Source organism: Acipenser ruthenus, chromosome 33 (assembly GCF_902713425.1).
Source record: "Acipenser ruthenus chromosome 33, fAciRut3.2 maternal haplotype, whole genome shotgun sequence".
NCBI classification, from domain to species: domain Eukaryota; kingdom Metazoa; phylum Chordata; class Actinopteri; order Acipenseriformes; family Acipenseridae; genus Acipenser; species Acipenser ruthenus.
The window spans coordinates 4112780-4137458 of NC_081221.1; the positions used below are offsets into that span (position 1 = coordinate 4112780).

General features: G+C 39.9%; 1 protein-coding gene across 2 annotated transcripts in view; it reads left to right on the forward strand.

Moving 5' to 3' along the window:
* The window catches only part of samd14 (sterile alpha motif domain containing 14), a 64542-nt gene that overhangs the window by 31867 nt on the left and 7996 nt on the right, over positions 1-24679 (forward strand). For both annotated transcript variants that reach the window (XM_059006531.1, XM_034055754.3), the window contains 5 exons: positions 10556-10713; positions 11411-11744; positions 12819-12906; positions 13845-13916; positions 14730-14889. In XM_059006531.1, coding sequence (XP_058862514.1) covers positions 10556-10713; positions 11411-11744; positions 12819-12906; positions 13845-13916; positions 14730-14889 — 812 coding nt within the window. The remainder of the gene's footprint in view (positions 1-10555; positions 10714-11410; positions 11745-12818; positions 12907-13844; positions 13917-14729; positions 14890-24679) is intronic.

Sequence of the window (24679 nt, forward strand, 5' to 3'; positions counted from 1 at the left end):
ATTTGTATAAGTTTGTGTCTAGTACATTGTTTAGCTTCAATAAAGAAGCCGTTTTGACAGCCGTTAGCCCTTTTCAGTCTACTAGATGAGCTGTTTTGCCCGTCGTGCCTGAATCTGCCTTACAACAGGGATATGCAGCTTCCATATACTGCAGAATACAAATTTTTGGCGCATTTATACAAATGTCTGCATTTGTGCACTTTTAACAAGTCACAACTGCATGATATCATTCTGGCAGGGTGTTATCTTTTCAGTGAGAGAAAACTAGTGTTTTTGTTGCTACTTGCAGGAAGACAGGGCTGTGCTATAAGAGACAGTAGGGGCAGCTGAACATATTATCTTATATTAGTCAGTGTCAGAGCGCATTATTAGAACAAGGGTTTATGCTGGATCTTCACATGTGATAAGAGAAGGAAGCCGAGAGCTGCAGAGCCTGGGTGAAGTGCAATTACTGGCCCAGAATCAAGCCCCCTTTGTCCTTGATGTATTACCTCCCATTAGTCAGGCCGCTAATCTGCTATTTCTGACAGCTTAATAGAATCTCACTTTTATTATCTTGCATCCAGGTTTTATGGGCTGTAATGGGCATGTGTGTGCACGTATCTTATTGTGCACTGTCGGGTGTGTGTATTTCTTTAACCTGTATTGGACAACGGAATCTTCATTTTCATCCTCTGTTCTCCTAAGTAAAAATATGTAGGACTAATTCATGTCTTGCATAATTTAGTATTTTGATTTTCAAGTGTATGTATTGTCTTCTATATGCGTGGATTAGAAAAAGGTTAGAAAAATACCATTAGGATACAATGGATTTGGAATAAATCTTGCTAGTACTGATGTGGTACAATGCTCTAGAGAGGGTGTATTGGTTCATATCATTGTGATGGCAAATTAACATTTGAAAATATTATTACTGTGATACCATCCTACTAATGGCTCACCCCATTCTAGTTGCCCTTGTGCTAACAATGCCCCTTATCACAGATTGCATTGCCATTGTTATTTCTCTGCCTGTGTTGCCATTGAAGATCGTAAGTGAACGGTTCAGTATGTCACAATTCAATAATTTGCATTTGGGTCAGAAACTTCAGTGTATAAGCCCTTTCCTAATTCACTGTTTTCAATATTTTACTATATTTCATATGTAAGACAGACAGACAAATATCGAGGTAGCACTGTATTCAAATGCTACATCATGGTGCTCATTCGCTGTACAAATGTGCAGACACATGTGTCAAGCAAGAGTAATTAAAACCTTATGACAGGTTTGTGCAATTAAATCAATGATTGATTTTTAAGAACCGCTAGGGTAGCTCAATTCTTTATTTGATATGGACCCAAATGAAAAATGACTGCAGACTAAATGCAGGACAAGCACATAGGAAACAGCAGAGTCCAGTTAGATAGCATTACTTGATAGTGATCTTGAAACACAATTACGATATAGATGTAGCACAGTCAGCTTTAGCTAATCAGCAGTCTAAATTAGAGACTGGTAAGGTTATATAAAACCCAAAATAGCTGCAGTGATATCTAAGGAAATAAATCAATTTTCTTACCACTAATTGTCACTAGCAGCACAGTGATGTTTCCTTTTTGCTTGCTTTTTACTTTAATTGGAGGATATGCCGGAATTACCACACTAAGGGGTAGATGTGAGATGGGCCAGTCGCAATGCAAACACACCGCAATTTGCATTTTCGTTGCGACAATTCGCAAAGTATACATTTGTCGTATGTACAAAGAGAAAATATTTTAATGAAGAGAGCCACAATATACTTTTTATTTGTTGCGTCATCTTAGCAAGATCTCTGGCATTGCGAGAGTCGTGCGACATTTTTTCAAATAAATAATGAAAGGCAGTTTAGTCCCATCCGATTCTATATTGGAGCCTCCACCTTCACCCCCAAATAAAAAATGTGTTTCTATCAAAAAAGCTTTTCATAATCATACAGTAGCCCCTTGCTAATCCGGACATATACATTTTATAGTGCTCAATATATTTTAAATGTATAAATCATTGCGCTGAAATAACACCAATGTGTTTTGGGTAGGCTACACATTACATTATGTAAAAATATAAACATGTACAGTAGGCCTAGAGTAGGTACACTTTCTTTTTACTTTAGCCTGTAGGCTACCGGTAACAAAATAAACCATGCTGCTGCATTGTACACATTGGTGTACAATGCGAATAAAAGATTATTTATTTTTAGCATTTTTTTTTATTTTTATTTTTTTAAGAACATAAGAAGAACATAAGAAAGTTTACAAACGAGAGGAGGCCATTCAGCCCATCTTGCTCGTTTGGTTGTTAGTAGCTTATTGATCCCAGAATCTCATCAAGCAGTTTCTTGAATGATCCCAGGATGTCAGTTTCAACAACATTACTGGGGAGTTGGTTCCATACCCTCACAGTTCTTGGCCTACTTAGTAGCCTAGACAATTAACACAAAATAGATCATGGTACCACATTGATAAGTTATGATACTTACAGGAATACGAATTTTGCATTATACTGTACCACTAATTTGTATTATCATGAGTAGCCTATAAGCCAAATGTATACTGTCAGTTTTTAATTAAATTAGTCAGTGGTGCAGTACTAAATTGTGCACAATTACAAACCACATGCACATTAATAGAATAGGTGTGTTTCCTATTCCTATACAGATGCTCAGAATGAGCTGGAGGGGTTAGCAGCACATGTGTGCAGTCTATTGCTCCCAACACGTTGGGGAAATCAGAAATGTCATAGAAATGTGTTTTCAAGGCTTGTAAGTACACCCTGCTTTTAGGGAAAAATAGGTATTTGGGTGTTCGATTAAAAAATGCAGTGAGCTCAACTGGCAACGCACGAGAAAAGAGAGACTGGGAAATGCCTTTGCAAAAGTTCTTAACAAATTGATGCAATTGTAAGTGTTGCAATTGCCTGCAGCTTTAGTACATCTCATTATAATATCTGAAAACCCTCATTTGCACTATCTCCACCCCATTTTTGCGAATTTATGTAGGAACACCTATAATTACATATTCATCTAAGGCTGAACCGCAAAGCATTCCCTAAAAAGTCCCTAACAGCACTGGGCGTTTTATGGACATTTCACCCTAGACTTCCGACTCATTTGCGACTATTGCGACAGCTGCAACACTTTTGGTACATCTACCCCTATATATTTATAGTTGAAACTTCTTCTTCTTGGTATCTCTCACTCCCATTGAGCTGACCTACAGCTAAATAAGTTATAAGAATTTACAGCATGTTTTATATTTTAGGGATATTGTGTTTGAAAAATGTGAATATACAGCTGTGGCCAAAAGTTTTGCATCACCTAGAATATTAGGATTGAGACACAATTTAAATAAATAAATAAATAAATAAATAAAACTATATGAACATAATTTACATCTTTTATTTAGCATCATGTTATCAAAAAAACAAAATGAGTCTACCGGAAGCCATAATAGTAGTAAAGTATTCTGACCCCTGTTGGTGAGATGAGGTTAAAACTAACCATGAATGCGAAAGGCTATTTTGCATAGTGGTTAAGACTCCTTGTGTGTGTGTCATTCTGGAGAACAAACTTCCTACTTCAACTTCTTTGTAAGAATTAAAAGCAGTAAGCAATAACAATTCAAATGCCTTGCAGATCTGTTATGCTGAATTGGTGCCGTCCTGGCTGTTATTGAAGAATTACTATTCTCTTTGAACAGAAATATATTTTGTAGATCTTAGCTCTAGATCTAAAGCTGTAGGTCTGAGGTACACTAAGCTTAAATATAATAGGGGGCACACAAAGTATAATTTATACTTTGAGGCAGTCAGAGTCAGTTTAATTTATCGTACATAATGCAGTGATGGGTTTGAAAGCGGTGTGTGAAGCAAATCTACATATCCTATTAGTCAGTGTTAGATAGATTGTATCTGATTGCTACATGAGTTATTTCTTGAAATTCAGTAGGATTTGTGTAAACATGTGCAAGTCCTCCTTTAAGCATTATGTCTATGCATGACTTACTCTACAGCATCTATAGGTGGAGATAGGCTTAACAATTCGGTTACTATAACACTCGGTGTCTTCAAAGACTGCCATTATTTTCCACTGTTATTATGGACTGCCACAATGACAATGCAATTATTTTTTTTTACTTCTGTTTTTTGAACACGGACAGCTAAAAACTGGGGAGTCGCAAACTAACCAAACTGTACTGCCGTGAAAGTAAAACGTTTAATGTATATTGGGCCATATTTACAAAAGATTTACCACTATGCTAAATCATATAGGCGAGTAATGGGAGTCAGTTCACATAATGTATGCATAGCTAACAGAAACTGGGAAAGAGGCAGAGCCTCCGAGTTAAAATTCAGTTTGTCATTTGTTACGCAGGGCAAAAATCCATTAATGCAAATAGGGCTGGTACGGGTGAAATTGAAAAATGAAACATTTAAGCCCCTTTCACGCTGGCATGATCTACCCAGATCCGAACTTACCCGGGCAGGACCCGGTGTCATGCGGGTCAGGTACATGCTTTCACACTGCTTTTGATAAAGCAGGGTTGACCTGGGTGACAGACGCAAGTAAACAATACATGAATCTATCAGTGACCCAGAAGCAGTTTGTTAGACGCCTCCATCCAGTCTTCTCTGGATTGAACCGTCGGCTCAAATGTTGATTAGAGAGCAAATGTTTCTTCATCCCTGCTGCAATCTGGCTCATGGGGTGTTTCTAGCAACAAAAATATGGCTTAACATAATAAACTGAAACGTTCCTTGCGGAAGTGAAACTTTCACGCAGGCATCGGCTCACGAACAGCTATGTCTCGCTCAACGGACTTTTTGAGCAACATATCTGTATGCATTCTTTTTCGTAAAAAAATCTGATAAAGTTTATTTAAATTGACAGCGTAATTATTCGACTATGTTTCCTTTTAGAAACAGCATCACATTAAAACGCTCAGCTTGTTATGGTTTGTTCGGGAGGCATTCTATTAAGGAATGTTTTCTTAACTGCATTTAAAAAGAAAAATACTGGATAAATAGCGCTGTTAAAGGTGAAGTATTAGATATGTAACGCTGTTTTTTAAATAGTTTTTCTATTTCTGCGAGATTATTAGGCTTCACAGTGTATCTCGGCTGAAAAAGCACAATAGGCGGCACTGATAAATTCAAACCCTTTTTTTGTGGCAGAAAGGGGACGTTAGAATAAGAAAACTTTAATAAAATTAGATACTTCTGCAGTGTTACATTTCTATCTAGCCAAGAGCACATTATATACAAAAGTGTATATGTACTATAATACTGAAACAATATTGGAGAGAATAAAACAAACAGTCGTACTTCAATTGTAAGACTCCAGAGGAACAGAAAAGGCAGATGCAGGACCTCATGGAAATGCAAAAGGTTGCATAACAAAGAAACTAACTGCTAAAGTCATCATTGAAGAAATAATTTCTTCGTTTTTATTTTTTTTTATTTGCTGTATAAAGATATTATTGGGTTGAATAATTGTTAAAAAAAATAAATGGTTCTATTTTTGGACAGTTTTTATTTTATTTTGCTGTACAATACTTACATATAATAGAAACATCATAATTGCAAGTATAAACTGCACTGTAGCCACCAGTAACTAAAACATGCAATATGCAACAATCACAGTACTGAGGAACAATGCTGTTAATGTAGTTTTCAATCCGTACAGGACTCTTGCATGTGTTTGAATTCACTGCTGCTAAAGCCATGGTGCAATAGAGGCATTAAACAGCAGATTTTCTGCACAGCCTTCCATAAATTATTCAAAAACAAAGCTAGTGCTGTGTTTTCCTCTGCCTTGAAAGTTCTCTCTTCGTAACACACTGTTAAGAGCTAACTTATGTTACGTAGTGTTATGAACCTGATGAAGATGCATTCCGTGTTGAAACGCGTTGTTACGCTGATGATTTTTTTAAACAGTAAAACTACTCTTGTTTTGGAATATGGAGTGTTTCACCTTTTTATTAATGAACTGCTCACATTTAAATATCTAAAAGGACAAAGAAGAATCCTTTGGTGCCAGAATGTAATGCTGCTGGCGCTATATGAGGTACCATAGCGCCAAATTTGCATCCCTTGAATGACACCGCTTTGTAGTTTTCCATATACTTTACTAACAACTGACAAAAATTGAAAAATGTGACATTTAGAAATCTAACATGAAATATTGTATTACTATTATTTCTTCCATTAGACTATTGCGATATCATTTTGTAGTTACTTTGATTACATGATGTTAAATATATGATCTACATTCTGTTTATATATATTTTTATTATGTTTCAATCCTAGAGTTCTAGGTGATGCAAAACTTTGGGCCATAGCTGTACTGTCAAAATGGAAATAGATTGTGTTTAAGCAAGTTATACACGTTTTTTTTTTTTTTTTTTTTTTTTTATAAATTTAGTCGTCGCCAATTATTTTTACCCCGGTTTTCACCCCAATTTAGCATGCCCAATTATTATCTGTATCCCCGGCTCACCGCTCGCAACCCCCCCGCCGACTCGGGAAACGGAGGCTGGAACACGCGTCCTCCGAAACGTGCTCCTTCCAAGCCGTCATTTTTCGCACTGCAGATCCACAGCAATGCCACCAGACCTATAGTGCCGGAGGACAACACAGATCTGGCGGCTCCGCTGCAGAGCCACAGGCGCCCTATCGGCCACAGGGGTCGCTGATGCGCGGTGAGCCGTGGATTCCCCTGCCGACCTAAGCCCTCCCTACCTGGGCAGCGCTCAGCCAATTGTGCGCCGCCCCCTAGGAACTCTCGGTCACGGTCAGCTGTGACATAGCCTGGATTCGAACCTGCGATCTCCAGGCTATAGGGCACAAGTTATACACATGTTTAATGAGCACGACTATACTGGAGCTGCCTTAGTGCAATCTGATTGAACCACATCTATTTTTTTTGTTCTGACTTTTGTGCTAAAATGCATTTGCTACCATTCAGTAAACTCTTTAGCTAGGTAGTAAACGAAACATATTTGATGTTAGTATATGCCTGCTCAGCAGTATGGTTCTTTTAACTAAACATATTGGCCTGCTCTGTTGGGAGCAGAAAGCACAGAAGGCTACACTAGGCCACATATCCCACTTTTAGATAATTGTGAAACCTGACCATTTTGCTTTTAGGCCATCGACAAAATAAAGCCCATTTACAGCAATAAATAGCCTTCGCTGAGGGGAGATCCCCCTACCCCTTTGTTCAAAGTGGTTGCTTCCAGTTACTAGCTCAATAAATCTATCGTTGCAAATGACTTTACAGGGCCCTGCTGGCCATGGTAATTCAGTTTACGGCCCCTTAATCAAGGTGGCTTTGACACCAAAGGACCATGAGGACAGAATCAATTGAGCGGCCCTCCACGCACACTGATGGACTGGGGGGCTGGGCCACACTGCGAGACAGTGATGGGTTATGGAGATTTGTTCCCCCCTGGGTCATGGTTCATGCCTAGATGAAGCCAAAGGTCATTCCCATCCCCTACGGAACAAAATGAACTGGTAATACTGTAATAAAACAGCAATTCAGCTAATGTTTTGCAAATTACTTTGTCATTTAGTTACATTATGGATTTAATTACCAGGTATTACGTGAGTATTGCAACATTTCAATCTGGCAGCCTTCGCTGAGCTGTTATATTCTGTAGAACAAGGTTTCTAGCTTCTTTTTATAAGGGCCACAATGTCACATGATTTGAATGGCTGTTCAGTCCCGGGACTTCTCCAGACAAGTTCTAAGCAACTCAAAGCCAAGTAAAGGCAGATTTCGAGAAAAAAATATAATCTTAATTTATGAAGAAGAAAGTTTGTCTGTCTGTTCCTTTATGCATTCGGACCCCGCAGGAGCCAGTACAACCAAACTTTGCATGGCCTCCTCTTTCATCCAGGGGAAGGTTGAGGGCTATGTTTGGATCCAACATTTTGACCCCCAGGGTACTTTATTTAGTAACCCCATTGCTGGATCTCTACAGTAGCCATGTATCTCAAATTAAAGAAACCCACAAAACCATAAAAATAAATAAAAAGAACAAAAATTTAAAGCAATTTAAAAATGACAAAAACCAAAGAAAAATAGTAAAAAAAAAAAAAAAAAAAAAAAAGAAAAAGGGAAAGGGGTCCGAGCGCATTGTGCGACACCCAAGATTGTTAACTTAAGGCTACCGTTCCCCAATTTGTCATGCATGAAATATTGAATTTCCCCGGGCAACGGCAGGTACTTCAGCTAGTAACTAAATATTTGAGTAAACCCAGAACCACTCCTAATGGTCACATACACGATAAAATTGTATGGAAAAATAATAATAATAAATTATATTTTGGGCTACTTACTCTTAATCATTTTACTCTGTACCAGGATCATGTTAATATCAGTCAAAATTGATTGCTTGTGATTTCTTTGGAATGATAAAATACTCAAAAGGAGCCAGCAACTAGGAGTTTATTATTATTATTATTATTATTATTATTATTATTTAGCAGATGCTTTTATCCAAAGCGACTTAAACAAAATATAAAAGTATATAAATTATAGGCAATAAAAAAATGAATGAATAAAGGAAAATACAAAAAGATATATAAATAGGAATTTACAAATAATGGTTGAATCAGTGGGTTTTGAGAAGATAGGGGAAAGTAGTAAAAGACTGAACAGTCCTGAGAATAAACGACAAGGGAAAAGAAGGCGCGAGCACGGGAGGAAGGAGAGTGAAGAGAAGGCATAACAAGTCGACCAGTAGAGGATGAGAGGGAATATGAGGATACACGAGGGATTGGAGATAGAGCAAGAGTCTTAAATTGGATGCGAGCAGAGACAGGTAGCCAGTGGAGAGTGTGAAGCAGAGGGGTAGCGTGAGAGTAGCGGGGTTGGGAGAATAACAGATGAGCAGCAGAATTTTGAATAAGTTGAAGAGGATGAACATCCGAAGCAGGGAAACCAGCGAGGAGAGAGTTACAACAATCCAATCTAGAAAGAACAAGAGGTTGGACCAGGAGTTGAGTGGAATAAGTAGATAGAAAAGGGCGGATTCTATGGATGTTGCAAAGAAAGAAATGACAAGTACGTGTTAGTGAAGAGATGTGTTGAGAATAGGAGAGGGAAGGGTCCAAAATAACACCTAGGTTTCTAGCAGGAGGAGGAGAAAGATTGGAAGCATCAAGGGAGACTGAGATAGAGCGGTCAGAGGAGAGAGGAGAAGCAGAAGGGAAGTAAAGGAGGTTGGATTTAGAAAGGTTGAGTTTGAGGTGATGTGAATGTGTCCAAGATGAGATTGCTGAGAGACAATCTGAAATGTGGGAGGAGATGTGGGATTCAAAGGAAAGAAAAGAGAAAAAGTTCTAAGTATCATCAGCATATAGGTGATATGAGAAGGCAAAAGGAGGTAAGAGTACGTAGTGAGCAGGTATAGAATGAGAATAGAAGGGGTCCTAGGACAGATCCTTGAGGTACACCTGTAGAGAGAGAGAGAGAGAGAGAGAGCAGGGAGAAGAGAGAGCCATGCCAAGAAACCTGAAAAGAATGTTTAGAAATATAGGAGAAAAAACAGGCAAAAGCAGTACCTGAGATTCCTAGATCAGAGAGAGAGGAAAGGAGATAAGCTTGATTGACCGTGTCAAAGGCAGAGGAGAGTTCAAGGAGAATTAGAATGGAGGAGAGGGAAGCAGCTTGAGCAGAAAGGAGAGCGTTAGTTACAGAGAGGAGGGCAGTTTCTGTGGAATGCGCAGGATGGAACCCGGATTGAAGTGGATCGAGTAGAGAATGTTTGGTGAGGAAGGAATCCAGCTGACAGTGCACAGCTCTGAAAGGTTTTAGAGGAGAATGGGAGGGCAATAGTTCTGGGCAGAAGAAGGGTCAAGAGACGGTTTCTTAAGAATGGGGGTGATGTGAGCAATTTTGAAGGCAGAGGGAAAATAACCAGAGAGCAGAGGTGCTAAGTCTACAGACTCAGATAATTGTGGTCACATTGACATCGTATAACAGCACCCACTATGACTCACAAGGTATCAGCCTTGCATTCCTGTTTCTTCCTAGTGATATTTTTCTTGTAAAGTTCCTTTCAGAAAAAAAAATAACTCCCTCTCAGTTCTGTTCTCGTTCCTCCTCTGCAGTATTAATGCGTAGCTAATGGAAGCAATAAGCAGCGCTAAGTTGATGATTATGTTAATATTGGGTAAAATAATTCACAGCAATCCTGATAGCTACAGATATTAGGAGGATGCTTGGGGGCATCATCTCTTTGTAATTGCTTGAACTATACTTGTGGGGTCATGTGAAAAACGCAACAATGTTTTCAAAACTGTCTGACAAATATAGTCTCATTCATTAACCCTAAAGGATCCTGTACTTTGCATAAATATATACGGTATGTCTGGCAACTGAAATGGAAACATACAAATAACTAAAAACCTTAAACTTCAGCTCTGAATAAGAAGATTACAGTATAAGAAGGTTACTTCCAACAGTAGTCTTGCGACAGAATGAAGCTTTAGCACCCAATTAATTTATACTCGTTTTTAAATGCCTTCTAGATTTAAACGAGGCAATTCCAGAGACGGAGCTCCTGGACAGCAGCCTGCAGAAAGCTCGTGCCCAGCTCTCCATCAAAGCCAAGAGGCACCGGCCCTCCCGCTCCAGACTGCGGGACAGCTTCAGCTCCACGGAAGGAGACGAGAGCTTGGACAGGAAGGTAAGAATGGCCGCTCATGTCTCTTATTACTGTACTTGGTTAATAAATTCAATGGAGATTTCAAGGGTCACCATCTGTGGCATTCTGTCTTCAGTATGGCATCATTAACCTTAACGTTACATAGAGTTAGGATCGAACCCTGCCTCCACATTCAAAGGCCACATATTATAGTACTATAATATAGTGCTCTGCTCTGCACTATATTACTCATTGCATTACACCTCTAATTGCAGTTGATTTTTATAGAATACCACAGGACTTAAATAACACTTGTAGTTACACATTGTTACGAATTAGCTTTTTTTATCCTTCCTTAACTTTAAACAGCAATCATAAATCTGGACGCAATTAGTGTAATAAATAAGGCATTAGCTAAGTCTACTCAACCTAAGAATTTGTGAGTGTCCAATTCACTCAAGACAAAACAGATATTTCTTATATCTCCTACATACAGTTTTCTAAACATGTGTCTACTTTTTTTAGTTTTGCTTTGTGGGGGTGATTTGATCAATGTATACCCTGGTAAACCACAGCTGGAGTTGTTATATGGTAACAATACATTTTTGAGGTAATCTTGGGATAACTATTGTAGGTGATTGATGTAATCCTGTGTTATGCTTGTATAGGTCACCCCTAAGTGTCTGATTCATTTAAAATGATAATGTGTTTCTAAAACCCCTCTTTCTGTTTCTTGCAGTCATCGGATAGCTATGGCAGCCCCCTGCACAGTATGCGCTCCCCACTTCACACTGTCCTGCGGGGGTCCTCCCCCTCTCCAGACTCCCTCCTCTCCTCCTCTTCTCCTCTCCTGAGGGGCACCGCCTTCTCCTTCGACACCTCTGTGGTGCGACGGACCCTGGAGATGGGAGAGACCCCCCCCTCGGCCCCTCGCGCTCGCTACCAGCCCCTCACCAACGCCTCGTCCCAGGAGGCTTTGGGCTCCACGCCCACCAGCTCCCCCTCCAAGTCCTGCCCCAGCTCAGATAGCTCGCCAATCTACGTGCGCAGGGAGCGGCGCACCGAGAGCGAAGGTACCGCTAGCTTTCCTGTGGGAAGGTTGAGCGGTTTTAATTTGAACGCCATCTTTAAAAACTTTGGTCTTTAGCAGGGGTGTACTGATACTTGTACTCATCTTTAAGAAGTATTTATCAGCAGGTGTCCATTCTTTTAATGTGTGGATTTCAGAACAAGAAAAGCTGTCCTTCCCTCACCTTTACAATTGAGTACCCTCACCTTGGCAATTAACTTCAGCATTGAGTGTTTAAAAGCATAACCTACACATAAGAGTGTTGGTCATTTCTATGTGCTAAACTCTTTATGGTTCATCTTTATTTTACCAGTAACAGATGGGTTGAATGTTTTAAAATCTCAGCGCTGAATTCAAATGCCAGTATAATGAAAGTGATTGACGTGTCAGGGTACAGGTAATGCGTGGGTGTAGTCTAGAACAGTAACATTGTTATGAATTTTAACATTGTAAGGAAATAATACAAGGCAGTTAACATCAGGCAGAGCCAGCACGTATTGCATCCTGAATAATTGACTTGTCATTTTCGGACTGTGCCACCCCCGCAGTTGATATTCCAGTGGGTTTGTTTGTTAAATCTTGAAACTACCTTGTGAGCGAGTGATATTAAGAACGCCCACGTTGCTAGCTCTGCACTACCAGTCTTTATTTTTTTCTTGAGCACAGCTCACTGCCAAAGAGTAGATTGAGACTGTAAGGCCCACTGCAGTCCAGGTTATTGTTCCTAAATGATTACATTATCAAATGTAATAATATATATAAGAGGCTCACCTGGTACAGGCACGTCTTTGTGGTGTGGAGGATGGGTCATACATTTGGGGGGGTGCAATTATGCATCTTGACTGGGCGCATTTTCCAATCTTCGCTAAAAACTGAAATACACGGTAGCTATTCTCAAAACCGCACCTGTGAGATCCATAGATTGACAAGAAGTGCAGGACAGGTGAGAGTTCTGGAACTATTTCATTAGCTACAACTCCTTTTATCATTTAATTCTGCCTATTAAACCTGTTGTGGAATGGCTCGCCTAGCACAGTGCCTGCTGACTGGAGCCGCTGGCTGTCTGTTTGCATTTCAGATGACAGCAGGGACACAAGCCCAGCAGACCCTGGGAGCCCCACTGTGGTACTGGACAAGAAGACCAGGCGGAGATTCCTGGATCTTGGGTGGGTGTAGGACTGATAGATAACACATAGACATCTACAGCCCCAGCAGTTGTCTCTCTATAGCAGGGGTGTCCAATCACGGAGGGCCATTCCACTTTAACAGGTAAAGTTATATAATTTGGAGGCTGTGTGGTCCAGTGGTTAAAGAAAAGTGGCTTGTAATCAGGAGGTCCCCGGTTCAAATCCCACCTCAGCCACTGACTCATTGTGTGACCCTGAGCAAGTCACTTAACCTCCTTGTGCTCCGTCTTTCAGGTGAGACGTAGTTATAAGTGACTCTGCAGCTGATGCATAGTTCACACACCCTAGTCTCTGTAAGTCGCCTTGGATAAAGGCGTCTGCTAAATAAACAAATAATAATAATAATGAACTATGTCAGGCCAAGAACAAGGCCAACTTTGGACACCTCTGCTCTATAGGGTACCATTAAAGGGCTATATAATAGTAAGCAATATTTTATCAGATAATAATATTAGAAGCTCAATACTGTTTTGCAGAGCAACTACCACAGAAAGTTTAAAAAAATGAATTTGACCTACTTACTCTTTAATAGGCTGGCTGATTCATGCTTGGCTAATTCTCAGAAAACAAAACTTCATTTCCACAATCCCTGTAGACAAGAGCAAGAAATCTCTGGAAATTCGTTGATGCAGGAGGATCTGAGGATACTGAATCGATTTAGCCTAGAACAAAGCCAAATTAGAAGGGCCTTAATTTAAGTCTTTAATAGGAGTTGACAAAGTTAACCTTACCCAATGTGTAGTATGCTGCAGTACATTTTAGGTTAATAGCATTGGCCAGTGTGGTTGGTGATGAGTTGATTGATCACATTTGATCTCTTCACACATGTTCCATATCTGTCTGAGATACCCTCACCCCAACCCGGTAGTATTCTCATTTTCTCTTGGCTGGTTACACGTCCTCTGTTTCCCCTGCAGAGTCACGCTGCGCAGGTCCTATGGGAAGGGCAGGAAGGAGAAGACCTCCAACAGGCTCTCTGTGGGAAACCGGTAAGATCACAGCACCTGAGGGATGGTCATATCCATCATTTCAAAAAGAACCTAGTACAGCAAATTGTCCATTCTTTACAAGTTTGGGTTTATTCATTCATAACTTCACTCATAACTGCCTATGAGGGGTGATTCAGCAGGGTAATTATCAAGCCTTTTGTGTCTGGAAGTGTGGTAAGATGTTTCCTGACAGTTTTCATCCTGTCATGTTCAGTTCTTTACTAAAGTAGGTTTGTAATTCTGATGTCTGAACAGCTTTCCCAGTTGAGTTACGTAGAGCGCTGATTGAGAATCAAATGCTGACTGAGCATCAAATGCTGATTGAAAATCAAATGCTGGTTGAGGTTTTATTCTGGCAAACGACATTTTACTCAATATTATCTACAGTTCATGATTATTTAACTTCTTACGTGTTTAATGTTATATTATGTGTGATCATTCTTTTATTCTTTATTTTGATTGGATCATCATTTACCAGGATTACTAACTAATGCTCTTCTTCAATGACTGGACCTGCTTCTGAAAAGACTCCTGTAGACGGGTTGGAAAAAGGACCACTGAGGAGAGTTTGCTTTAGGAGCCTTCATAGGATATTAAACTGGAAAAAAAATGTAAAACCCTAAAGAACTCTTGAACTTTTAATATTCTAATACCCTTGAACCCTTTTATAGGTTAGATTTCCTGTATACTAAAGCTGATCTTTACAGTACTACAGTGAAATCACTCAGCTATTTGGCTGTGTGTTCCTTTCTCGGTTGGCCACTGAACTGTCCAGTCTTCTCTCCACTGACCCCTGCTCTGTCATGTCCACAGGGAGCCCTCAGAAAGTCCTTCCAGGCCCTCAGGGTCACCGTTCGTGCCTTTCTCCTGGTTCACTGACAGCACAAAGGGCTCTGCATCATCCAGCAGCACCCCCTCCTGCTCCCCAAAGAACATCTCTGAGGGATGCAGCCCCCGCAAGTCCAACTCCCAGGTAGGAGAGCAACAGTGGTGTAGTTAGGCCACGAAGTAGGCCAGAAAATACCTTTTATTAGCACCTGCAATATTATCTCCTTTTTCTAATTACAGTGTTACTGTATTATCCTAAAGAAACAGAAAGATTAATATTGCCTGCAATGACAACAAATTGATTTGGAACAAATATTGCATGTGGACCTGCCAATGTAGCACTGTCTTGTACTTAACAGCCAGACAGTGTGCATTGATTATTTTCTAACGACATTGGTATGTCAAAAGAAACACTATTATTCTGCCATTATAGCAAACTTAAGCCCCTTTCACATTGGCACTTCTACCCAGGTCCGGACCCGGGTTCTAGCTTCCCGGTCGCAATCCCGCGTAGTGTGAAACCACGTTCCTGAGTCGTACCCAGGTTGACCCAGGTCCCAACAACCCACCTCAGGATGTGGGTCGACAGACAAAAGGCATGACGGCCATTCATAAGCCGACGAAATAACAAACAGCTGCGCCTGTGTGAAGGTTTCACTTCCACAAGGAGTACTTCTGTTTATTCTGTTCAGCCATATTTTGGTTGATTGAGCATGAGTCCGACTGCAGCAGGGATGAAGAAACATTTACTCTAATCAACATTTGGGCCGATGGTTCAATCCAGAGAAGCTTGGATGGAAATGTCCATAATAAGCTGATTCCGGGGCATTGATACACGTATTGTGTACTTGAGTCTGTCGCCCAGGTCAACCCTGCTTTATCAAAAGCAATGTGAAATCGCATACCCGACCCGCATGACACTGGTTCCTGACCCGGGTAGGTTCCGACCCGGGTAGAGCATGTTAGTGTGAAAGAGGCTTTAGAGGTGAAAGTATTTTTTTATATCGCTATCCAAACAGCTGCAGGCTGGGATACACCAACTGTCACGCCTCTTTCAAAGTATGATACATCTTTAAATCAATCAATCAATCAATCAATCAATCAATCAATCAATCTTTATTTTATATAGTGCCTTTCATAGTGGACCACCTTCACAAAGTGATTTACAAGATGCAGTAAAATCCAAAATACTTTAAATACAGAGAAACGCATACTACTTGATATACAGTAAAAAAAATTAAAGCGCATAATACATGATAGTAACATAATACATGAACTGGTACATTAAATACATTGGAAAATGCATAATACATGATAGTAGCATAATACATTAAATAGTAGCAGCAACACAGCAGCTAATAGCTAATTGCAGATATCAGAATTAAAGAGCATGGAAAGCAAGAGAGAACAGGTGGGTCTTGAGAGTTGATTTAAAGCGAGCAACGGTAGGAGCATCACGCACCAAAGCTGGGAGAGAGTTCCAAAGAGTCGGAGCCATGAAGCTAAGCGAGTGTTCTCCAAGTGTGGTGCTCTTATGCTTGGGGATAACAAGCAGTCCAGAGTCGGAGGGTTGAGGAGGTACTCGGGACCTGTGTGATGAAGGGCATTGTAGGTGAGCAGGAGAGTTTTGAAAATAATCCTGAACTTTACAGGTAGCCAGAGCAGCTGGGCAAGATGGGGGGTAATGTGATCACGTTTTTTACATCTGGTAAGGATCCTGGCAGCGGCATTCTGAACTAGCTGCAGTCGGTTTATGGTGCGTGCTGGGAGATCACCATATAGAGAGTTGCAGTAGTCGAGTCGAGAGGAGACAAATGCATGACAAAGTATTTCCGCATCTTGGAGGGAAAGGTAGGGACGGACTTTGGAGACGTTTCGAAGATGGTAGAAGGAAGATTTGACCACAGAGGAGATGTGGGCATCAAAGGAGAGGTTGTTGTCAAGAAGTACACCAAGGCTTCGTACTGTGAGGGAAGGCAGCAGCAGACAGTTTCCGAGGTTCAGGGCAGCTATATTTAGATTCTTAAGTTGAGTTTTAGATCCTACTAGAAGTTGTTCAGATTTGCTAGTGTTCAGCTGAAGAAAATTGGCAGACATCCAGGCCTCAATGTCTTGAATGCAAGCCGAGAGCCAGACCATGGCAGAGGGGCTACCAGGGTCGAGTTTTAAGTAGAGCTGGGTGTCGGCAGCATAGGAGTGAAACATGAGGCTGTGTTGGTGGATGAGGTGACCCAAGGGAAGCATGTAGATATTGAAGAGAAGGGGCCCAAGAACAGATCCTTGGGGGACACTACAAATGACTGGGTTTGCAACACCACTGCGTCCAGCATAGAAAACAAACTGCATGCGTCCGGATAGGTAAGATGGCATCCAGGAGAGACAGGTTCCAGAGATTCCAGCATACTTCTGAAGGCAGTCAAGAAGAATTCCATGATCTTTGGTGTCAAAAGCGGCTGTTAGGTCAAGGAGGACAAGCATAGAGGGAGCACCAGCATCAGCATTGAGCAGGAGATCATTCACAAATCAAACCCTGTGCTTGTTTGCAGAATGGAAATGTGTGTCCAATAATTTGACTATTATCTGGTTGCGAATGCAGTAAGCAGCTGTAGCCTACATTGGTGCTGTGTCTGCCTGTCCTATGTAGCCTTTCATGTTCATTAGATTCCCATCGGCCCCAGGGCACGATAAAGTAGGGCGCGTTCTAAACAGATGAAACCTGGAATAAGAGAGAGCAGCTGTGAATCTGAATTTGAGATGGGTTTCAAAGCAGTGGAATGTGAATTTATTTTCTATATTTTGCTTTCTCCAAAACTTGCAACTAGATATACAGTGCAATGCAGATGTATGTGTGTGACCCAGTTTTAGAATATGTGTGTATGGAATGGAATGGAATGGAATCAATGTCAGATACAGTATTGGGAGGCAGCGAATACAGATAATCAGATTTAATACAGAGAGATCCTAGAACCAACTGGGATCCTTTGGTAATGAGGGTCTTTGGAAGAGCAGATTTAAAGCAGTCCAAAGTACTTGGGTTTGAAAACAAAGCAGCAAGTAATATCTGCCAATATAAAAGATAACAAACTTTATATAGAGAACTAAAATGTAATTAATTGACCCAGGTTACCACAATGACATTTGTGGTTTGCAAGGTACCACCATCAAGGGGGTGTCTGCAGACTTAAAGCACTACTAGCAGACGTACAGGGATTATCAACAAACTACAGGCTGGCCTTCATCAGAGATAATCACAAAATAATTAATTAAAGGGCATATTAACTTCCTCTGCAATCATTGTGGGTGGTTTGTGTTGATCCAGTGCTGATCACTAGATGTTGATCTAGCTTACATTTATATAGATCTATGGCAGGTAACTAGAACTGAAAAGCATCCCCTGAACTGATGAGAGCAACACGCAGATGTATCAAAAATATGAAAATACATTTTTCTAACAGTAACACTAACACCAAACACAAGAGCAGTTCAATTCTTGCTCCTTTGTTTTTTTCTCTGAAAATGTTTCTTGGGCCCTCTGTGTTCCCATGCAACCCAATTTGAATGTTATTAAGCAGGATGTGATAATATATTTTCACATGAATTTTGTGAAGTGTTATGGGGCAGCTATGGTTGTTACAGGCCGCCTGTGGCCCCCAGCCCCCTCATTGAGTTCCTGGGGACTCTGGGTATGTTTTAGTACTGAGGTGAGTTCGGGCATGTGATTGCAGCACAGCGGGGGATAGTTGAATCATTGCTGGAGAGACAGAGACCCAAAAACCATAGATAATGAAGTTATTGCTCAGTCAAGCCCTCCTGGCAGACAGGGTCATTTCCACATGGCTGAGCAGGAACGGGCTGGAGGGACATCAACACTTCTTCTAAATAAGGTAGACGCCAGGGGGATCCGTGTCTATTGGGACTCTTAAAATCCCAAATTTGAACCACAAAGGCCAATATTTCCGCACTGAAATAATGGCTGCAAATTTGAATTCCAAAGTGGTCTCTTCCATTGCTAAGAGTTCTTTTTTTTTTTTTTTTTCTAGGCCGTTTTAATCAGGGTTATCATGATTAGACTTGATGTTGTTTATTAGATTACCTGTGATATACAAACAGCAGCTTTCAAGACCTCAAAAGCCTTATCCTCAGTTGTACAAAGACTTTTAAGGCCTTGGAATTTAGTGTTTGTATATAATCAGTTAATCTAATAAGCAGTGTCAACTCTTCGTGGAAAAGCTGTTATTCATGCAATTTCTTACAGGATTTTTTTTCATTGGCATACCGTTATAATGGCAGTTAATTAAAGAAATGCTAGAGGAATTTAGACCAAAGCATTCCCAGCATCGGACTATTTCTTCTCAAAGAAAGGGAGGTAAAGCAATTTCAGTAAGGCAGGGCAGTTCACTATGTGTTAATCATGTTTTTTTTTCACGAAAGGTAAATGACAGTAAACCAAGAATAATTTACGTACAGCTTCAGAGTCTTTCTGTTGTCTCAGTATTGTGAGCGATTGCTGTTCTGAATACAGGGCCATAGTGCTCATTTGCCATCACAGTGCCACATCATTGCCAGTGACCCAGTTTCTGTCTGACAGTTACCTTGGTAACCTAAGTACCAAGGCCTAAATCTCAGTGAAAATATATTTGTAAATGTGAAAGGAAGCTGGCTTTTGTATAAACCCTGCCTGGAAACGAGAGAACACCACAGCTTTACAACAACAGTATCATTCACTCTGACAGTATTACTATTAACGGAGGATCTTACTAGATACAGTACTGTAGAGTAGGTTTGTAATAGTACCCTCTTTCTACTGGATAAGAAAACAAATATTGGGACACATGATAAAAAAGCAGAACTACAACATTGAATTTGGTAGCAGTTGGCAATCACCATTGCAGGTTAAATGAGGAACAAATGTCCCACCCATTCTGCATTGGTATTAAACAATCATATATTGGATAACACTGCACTTGTGGGATGAATACGTCAGTAATATTTTTGTTATGTATGCATTTTTCCTATAAATAACTATATGTTTTCCATTGAAACAGTGTGTAATGGTAACTTGCCCAAAAAGAATCTATACTAGTGATTCATGCAATATTTCTACAGTAAATACAGTACCGGTGTTGTTCAAACTGTAAACAACTTCTCAGTCTGACTTTCATTTCTGTCTCTCCCTTTTGATACAGTATCTGAACTGAAGAAAAGCTGCACTGGCACTTTATAACAGACATCTTATTCAGCATTCATTTTATAACGAAATAAATATTAGGCCTATTACGTGGTTATCTTTCCTAATGTATTTACATTTTTTTGCTGTGAGAGGAGCTGCGGCTTGCTCTGGGAGACGAGACGCTTCAGCTTCACTTCAGCCCCGCTCCGGCAGCCGAACCTGGAGCGAGCCCGTTCCCTCTTCCCCTCTCCCAACCCGCTCTTCTTCTTACACTTGGTTTGCTGGTCGAACTGAACTCCCGACCGCCGTTTAGCCAGGCCATTTAGTTTAAAAAGTGCTAATTAATTAACGTGATCCACGAGTGGGAATGTTACCTTTTTTTTTTTTTTTTTTTTTTTTGGACAAAAATATAGTGTTGATTACATGGTGCTTTATACATGGTTAATTCACGGAAAGTAACATTTTTGCTTCACTATATGTGCATTATAGAGAGGGAGTTATTTTATTTTGTATGTGTTGTTTTGTGTATATATAATTACACATAGATTCATCAATAGACACTTTAGTTGTAAGGACATTAGAATTCCTCTCCCCATAAACTTCGTCTCCTATGTCATCATAGATTATAAATGACATTTGAGCAAAACCTCAGGTAGCAGAGTAGAACCTTTTTATATCTACTTTCATAGGAAACTACATTACAGTATACAGTATCAAGTGAGCTCAAAAGGTAACAAACCCCTTTATACCAGACTACTTCAATATCTTTCACTTCCTAGGTGCAAATTTCATGCCTTATAAATATAGATAATTTACTCATCGTCAAAAGCTTGAATTCACAGTGATACTAAAATTTTGGGTAATGCTTTCAAAGATGTCAATTGCACCTCAGAATTTATGGTGTTTACTATAACACATCATTTCCTTTAGGCTTTAGGCTGATAAACTGGGCACCAATGGAGGTGGACTGACAACAATAAACTACTGTTAAGGTTGATAAAATCAGATCCCCACCCTTTACTGCAGGCCATTACAATCAGATTATTGAGAGAGCTGAGGCTAGTAGCAGTGCCTGCTTGCATAGCAGTCCTGCACTGTGAATGGACACGCCCGCCCACAGGGTTGCGTCACAGCCTATTACAGCATGCCTCAGAGAGGGGAAGAGTTTAGAGTTGAAGTATCCCATCCATCAAGATGCATTACTTTCTGAATTGTATTTTAGTGCCTTTGATTGGCACTTAAGGGATGGGTTATTAGATTGCTCCCTTTTTTTCTCTAAACAGGGAATGTGCATTTCCTTGAATCCCTACTGAATGCATTAATCTACATTAATGACTTAGATTCTGGTATAGTAAGCAAATGTGTTAAATTTGCAGACGACACAAAAATAGGAGGAGTGGCAAACACTGTTGCAGCAGCAAAGGTCATTCAAAATGATCTAGACAGCATTCAGAACTGGGCAGACACATGGCAAATGACATTTAATAGAGACAAGTGTAAGGTACTGTAAGCAGGCAATAAAAATGTGCATTATAAATATCATATGGCAGATACTGAAATTGAAGAAGGAATCTATGAAGAAGACCTAGGAGTTTATGTTGACTCAAAAATGTCTTCATCTAGACAATGTGGAGAAGCTATAAGAAAGGCCAACAAGATGCTCAGATATATTGTGAAAAGTGTTGAATTTAAATCAAGGGAAGTAATGTTAAAACTTTACAATGCATTAGTAAGATCTCATCTAGAATATTGTGTTCAGTTCACCTCGCTACAAAAATGATATTGCTGCTCTAGAAAGAGTGCAAAGAAGAGCGACCAGAATTATTCTGGGTTTAAAAGGCATGTCATATGCAGACAGGCTAAAAGAATTGAATCTATTCAGTCTTGAACAAAGAAGACTACGCAGCGATCTGATTCAAGCATTCAGAATTCTAAAAGGTATTGACAATGTCGACCCAAGGGACTTTTTCAACCTGAAAAAAGAAACAAGGACCAGGGGTCACAAATGGAGATTAGATAAAGGGGCATTCAGAACAGAAAATAGGAGGCACTTTTTTACACAGAGAATTGTGAGGGTCTGGAATCAACTCCGCAGTAATGTTGCTGAAGCTGACACCCTGGGATCCTTCAAGAAGCTGCTTGTTGAGATTCTGGGATCAATAAGCTACTAACAACCAAACGAGCAAGATGGGCCGAATGGCCTCCTCTCGTTTGTAAACTTTCTTATGTTCTTATTAGGTAAAGTCCTTACAGTGTGTATATATATATATATATATATATATATATATATATATATATATATATATAATATAGTAGCATATATTTTTTGTATAATGCATATTCATATTTTGGCTCATACAAACTCATATGAAAGTGCCCTCTCCACCCTGGATTAGTACATGTATGGAAGAGAATTTTACATGAATCTTCTTTATAGGAATATTTGTGACAAGTATAAAATATGTATATTACTCATTTGTGGTGCAGATTTGTATGGTAGAATTGTTTTTTAAAAAAAAACATAGTAAAAAGTTGAAGACCTCCAGAAATGTATATTACAGAATATGTATTGTAATTGTGGCAGATATAATATGTATTCATTATCAGAGACCTTGTTAGTGTGGGGTTATGGAGTCATCTTCCCCACTGTAAAATATTGTACCCCACAGGGCATTAAATGTGCCCCCACAAAATACGTATTTATAAAGGATTTGTGAATGTTGGTGTTTAATGACTTTTTAATACATTATATTAATCTGTGAAGAAAGTGTAAATACAGTGCACTCCCTTTATAAGAATCACATCCGTCCCAGATGATTTGATTCTTATAAGCGGTTGATTCTTAAAAGCAGAACGATATGATTACTGTGGTGAAGTGCTGCAGAATCAGTATGTTAGTTTGAGAATGGAAGATTTGTTCCCTGCAGTGTAATGGGTTGACCACTAGATGTCATGAGTTCCTGCATGTATGCACGTGGTCCACACAAAGTGTTGTTTAGTTAGTGCTGCAACTGAGAGCTAGGTTTATTTACTTTGTTTGTTCATTTACACTGCCCTCGGCCACGTCTCATTACAATTAGCAAAAGTGCCTCCACGCGTCAGCTGTTTAAATACAGTATACAAATGTCAATGGTGCTCAATCACTGAGGACAATACATCAAAACAAGTCCTTGTGGTTAAGCAGCTTGTTATATGATCACGATTATGTTTACTCAAGGCTGCAGAATCCTATTTTACTACAGTATACTTGAGAAGCGATCGTCTTGTGAGGATGCCTAGTTTATCTGCTGTGCGGAAAATGACATCACAGTACAGTATTTTACTGTCAGGACTACCACTGCATTTAAGCATCTGTGGCTTGCTTATTTTTTATTGCGATGCAAATCTCCGCATTCCCCCCCCTCCTCCTCCTCCTCCTCACCGCGCCGCGCCGCAAACCCACTCCCTCTACATGCATATCACACAATAACACTGCTGTACTCGGTATGTATTCAATGAATGTGTATTCACTTTATTGAAACACATTTTCACTGACAGAGAACACAAAAAAACATACCTGCACAATGCAGTGGCGCGGTCACGTTTGATTACAAACAGTGCAGTGTTTCCTGCATCATTGCACTATCCACACTGCGTACGTGCCTAATCACGCGAGATGTGATGAAATTGAAATTCAAAAACAGCTTTACTAGCTGTACACATCATTGCACTTGATCAAGTACCTTATTACATGTAGTCAGTTCGCCCCGAAATTATTCTTTAAGCGAATTGTTTGATTTTTACAAGCAGATTATTTTACATTGGTAACTATAGGAATGATTTTTCCCCAGTGGTTTTGATCACTATATGCGGTTCATTCTTATATTAGTGATTCTTATAAACGGAGTGCACTGTATAACATTTATAATTGAGGGGCGACAGTGCAGTTCAGGAGTTTATGAAACCACAAGGCAAACATCCTAGACCAGCCTTGGTCTTTGTTCCAACCCTGTTCTAAATGGTTTTACTTGAACCAATTAAACCTCCATCCAGACCCTGCAGTAGTTAGTTATAGAATCTGACCTGTTAAACCTTGAGTGTAATGGCCCTCCTAGGCCGTGATTGGACACCCCTGTCCTAGAGTCACGGCTGTCTGTTTTTTTGTGTCAGTATCTAATGGTATTCATCTCTCGATTATATGTGTATATATACATCTTATCTGTCTTGGTCTACCTCTCTCTCTCTGTCTCTCTCGCTCTCTCCCACACACCCTGCATACATCACAGTCACTAGGAAAGTCCTGCAACAACTCATTCCCAGGGACTTTGCACAGTATATCTTTCAGACTTTGTGACAAAATACTTCTTCACAGCTGCAGTGTAGCTTCCTCTACCAAAATGATTAACAATGACAATACACAGTAGTTGCATGGTTCTATATTAGCAACGGTATCACAATGGTATAAACCAACACACACCGGTAATCTATAACAGTATCATATAAATAACTGACAGTGTGCTAGCATATCAGGACCACTGTTTTAAATCCAATGTGTTGCCATTGCTCAGAACTACATTTCCCATCATCCTTCTGCTCACATATGTTACTGAGATGGATTTACCAGTGAGCAGGAGGATGATGGGAAATGTAGTTCTGAGAGGTCCATGCGGGTACATAGGAAGCCATCTTGAGGCAGGGATTGCAATTTAAAAGTGTAAAAAAAAATTAAAACAATACACACACCTTACGTAAACAGTTGTAGCAACACATGGGAACATAATGATGT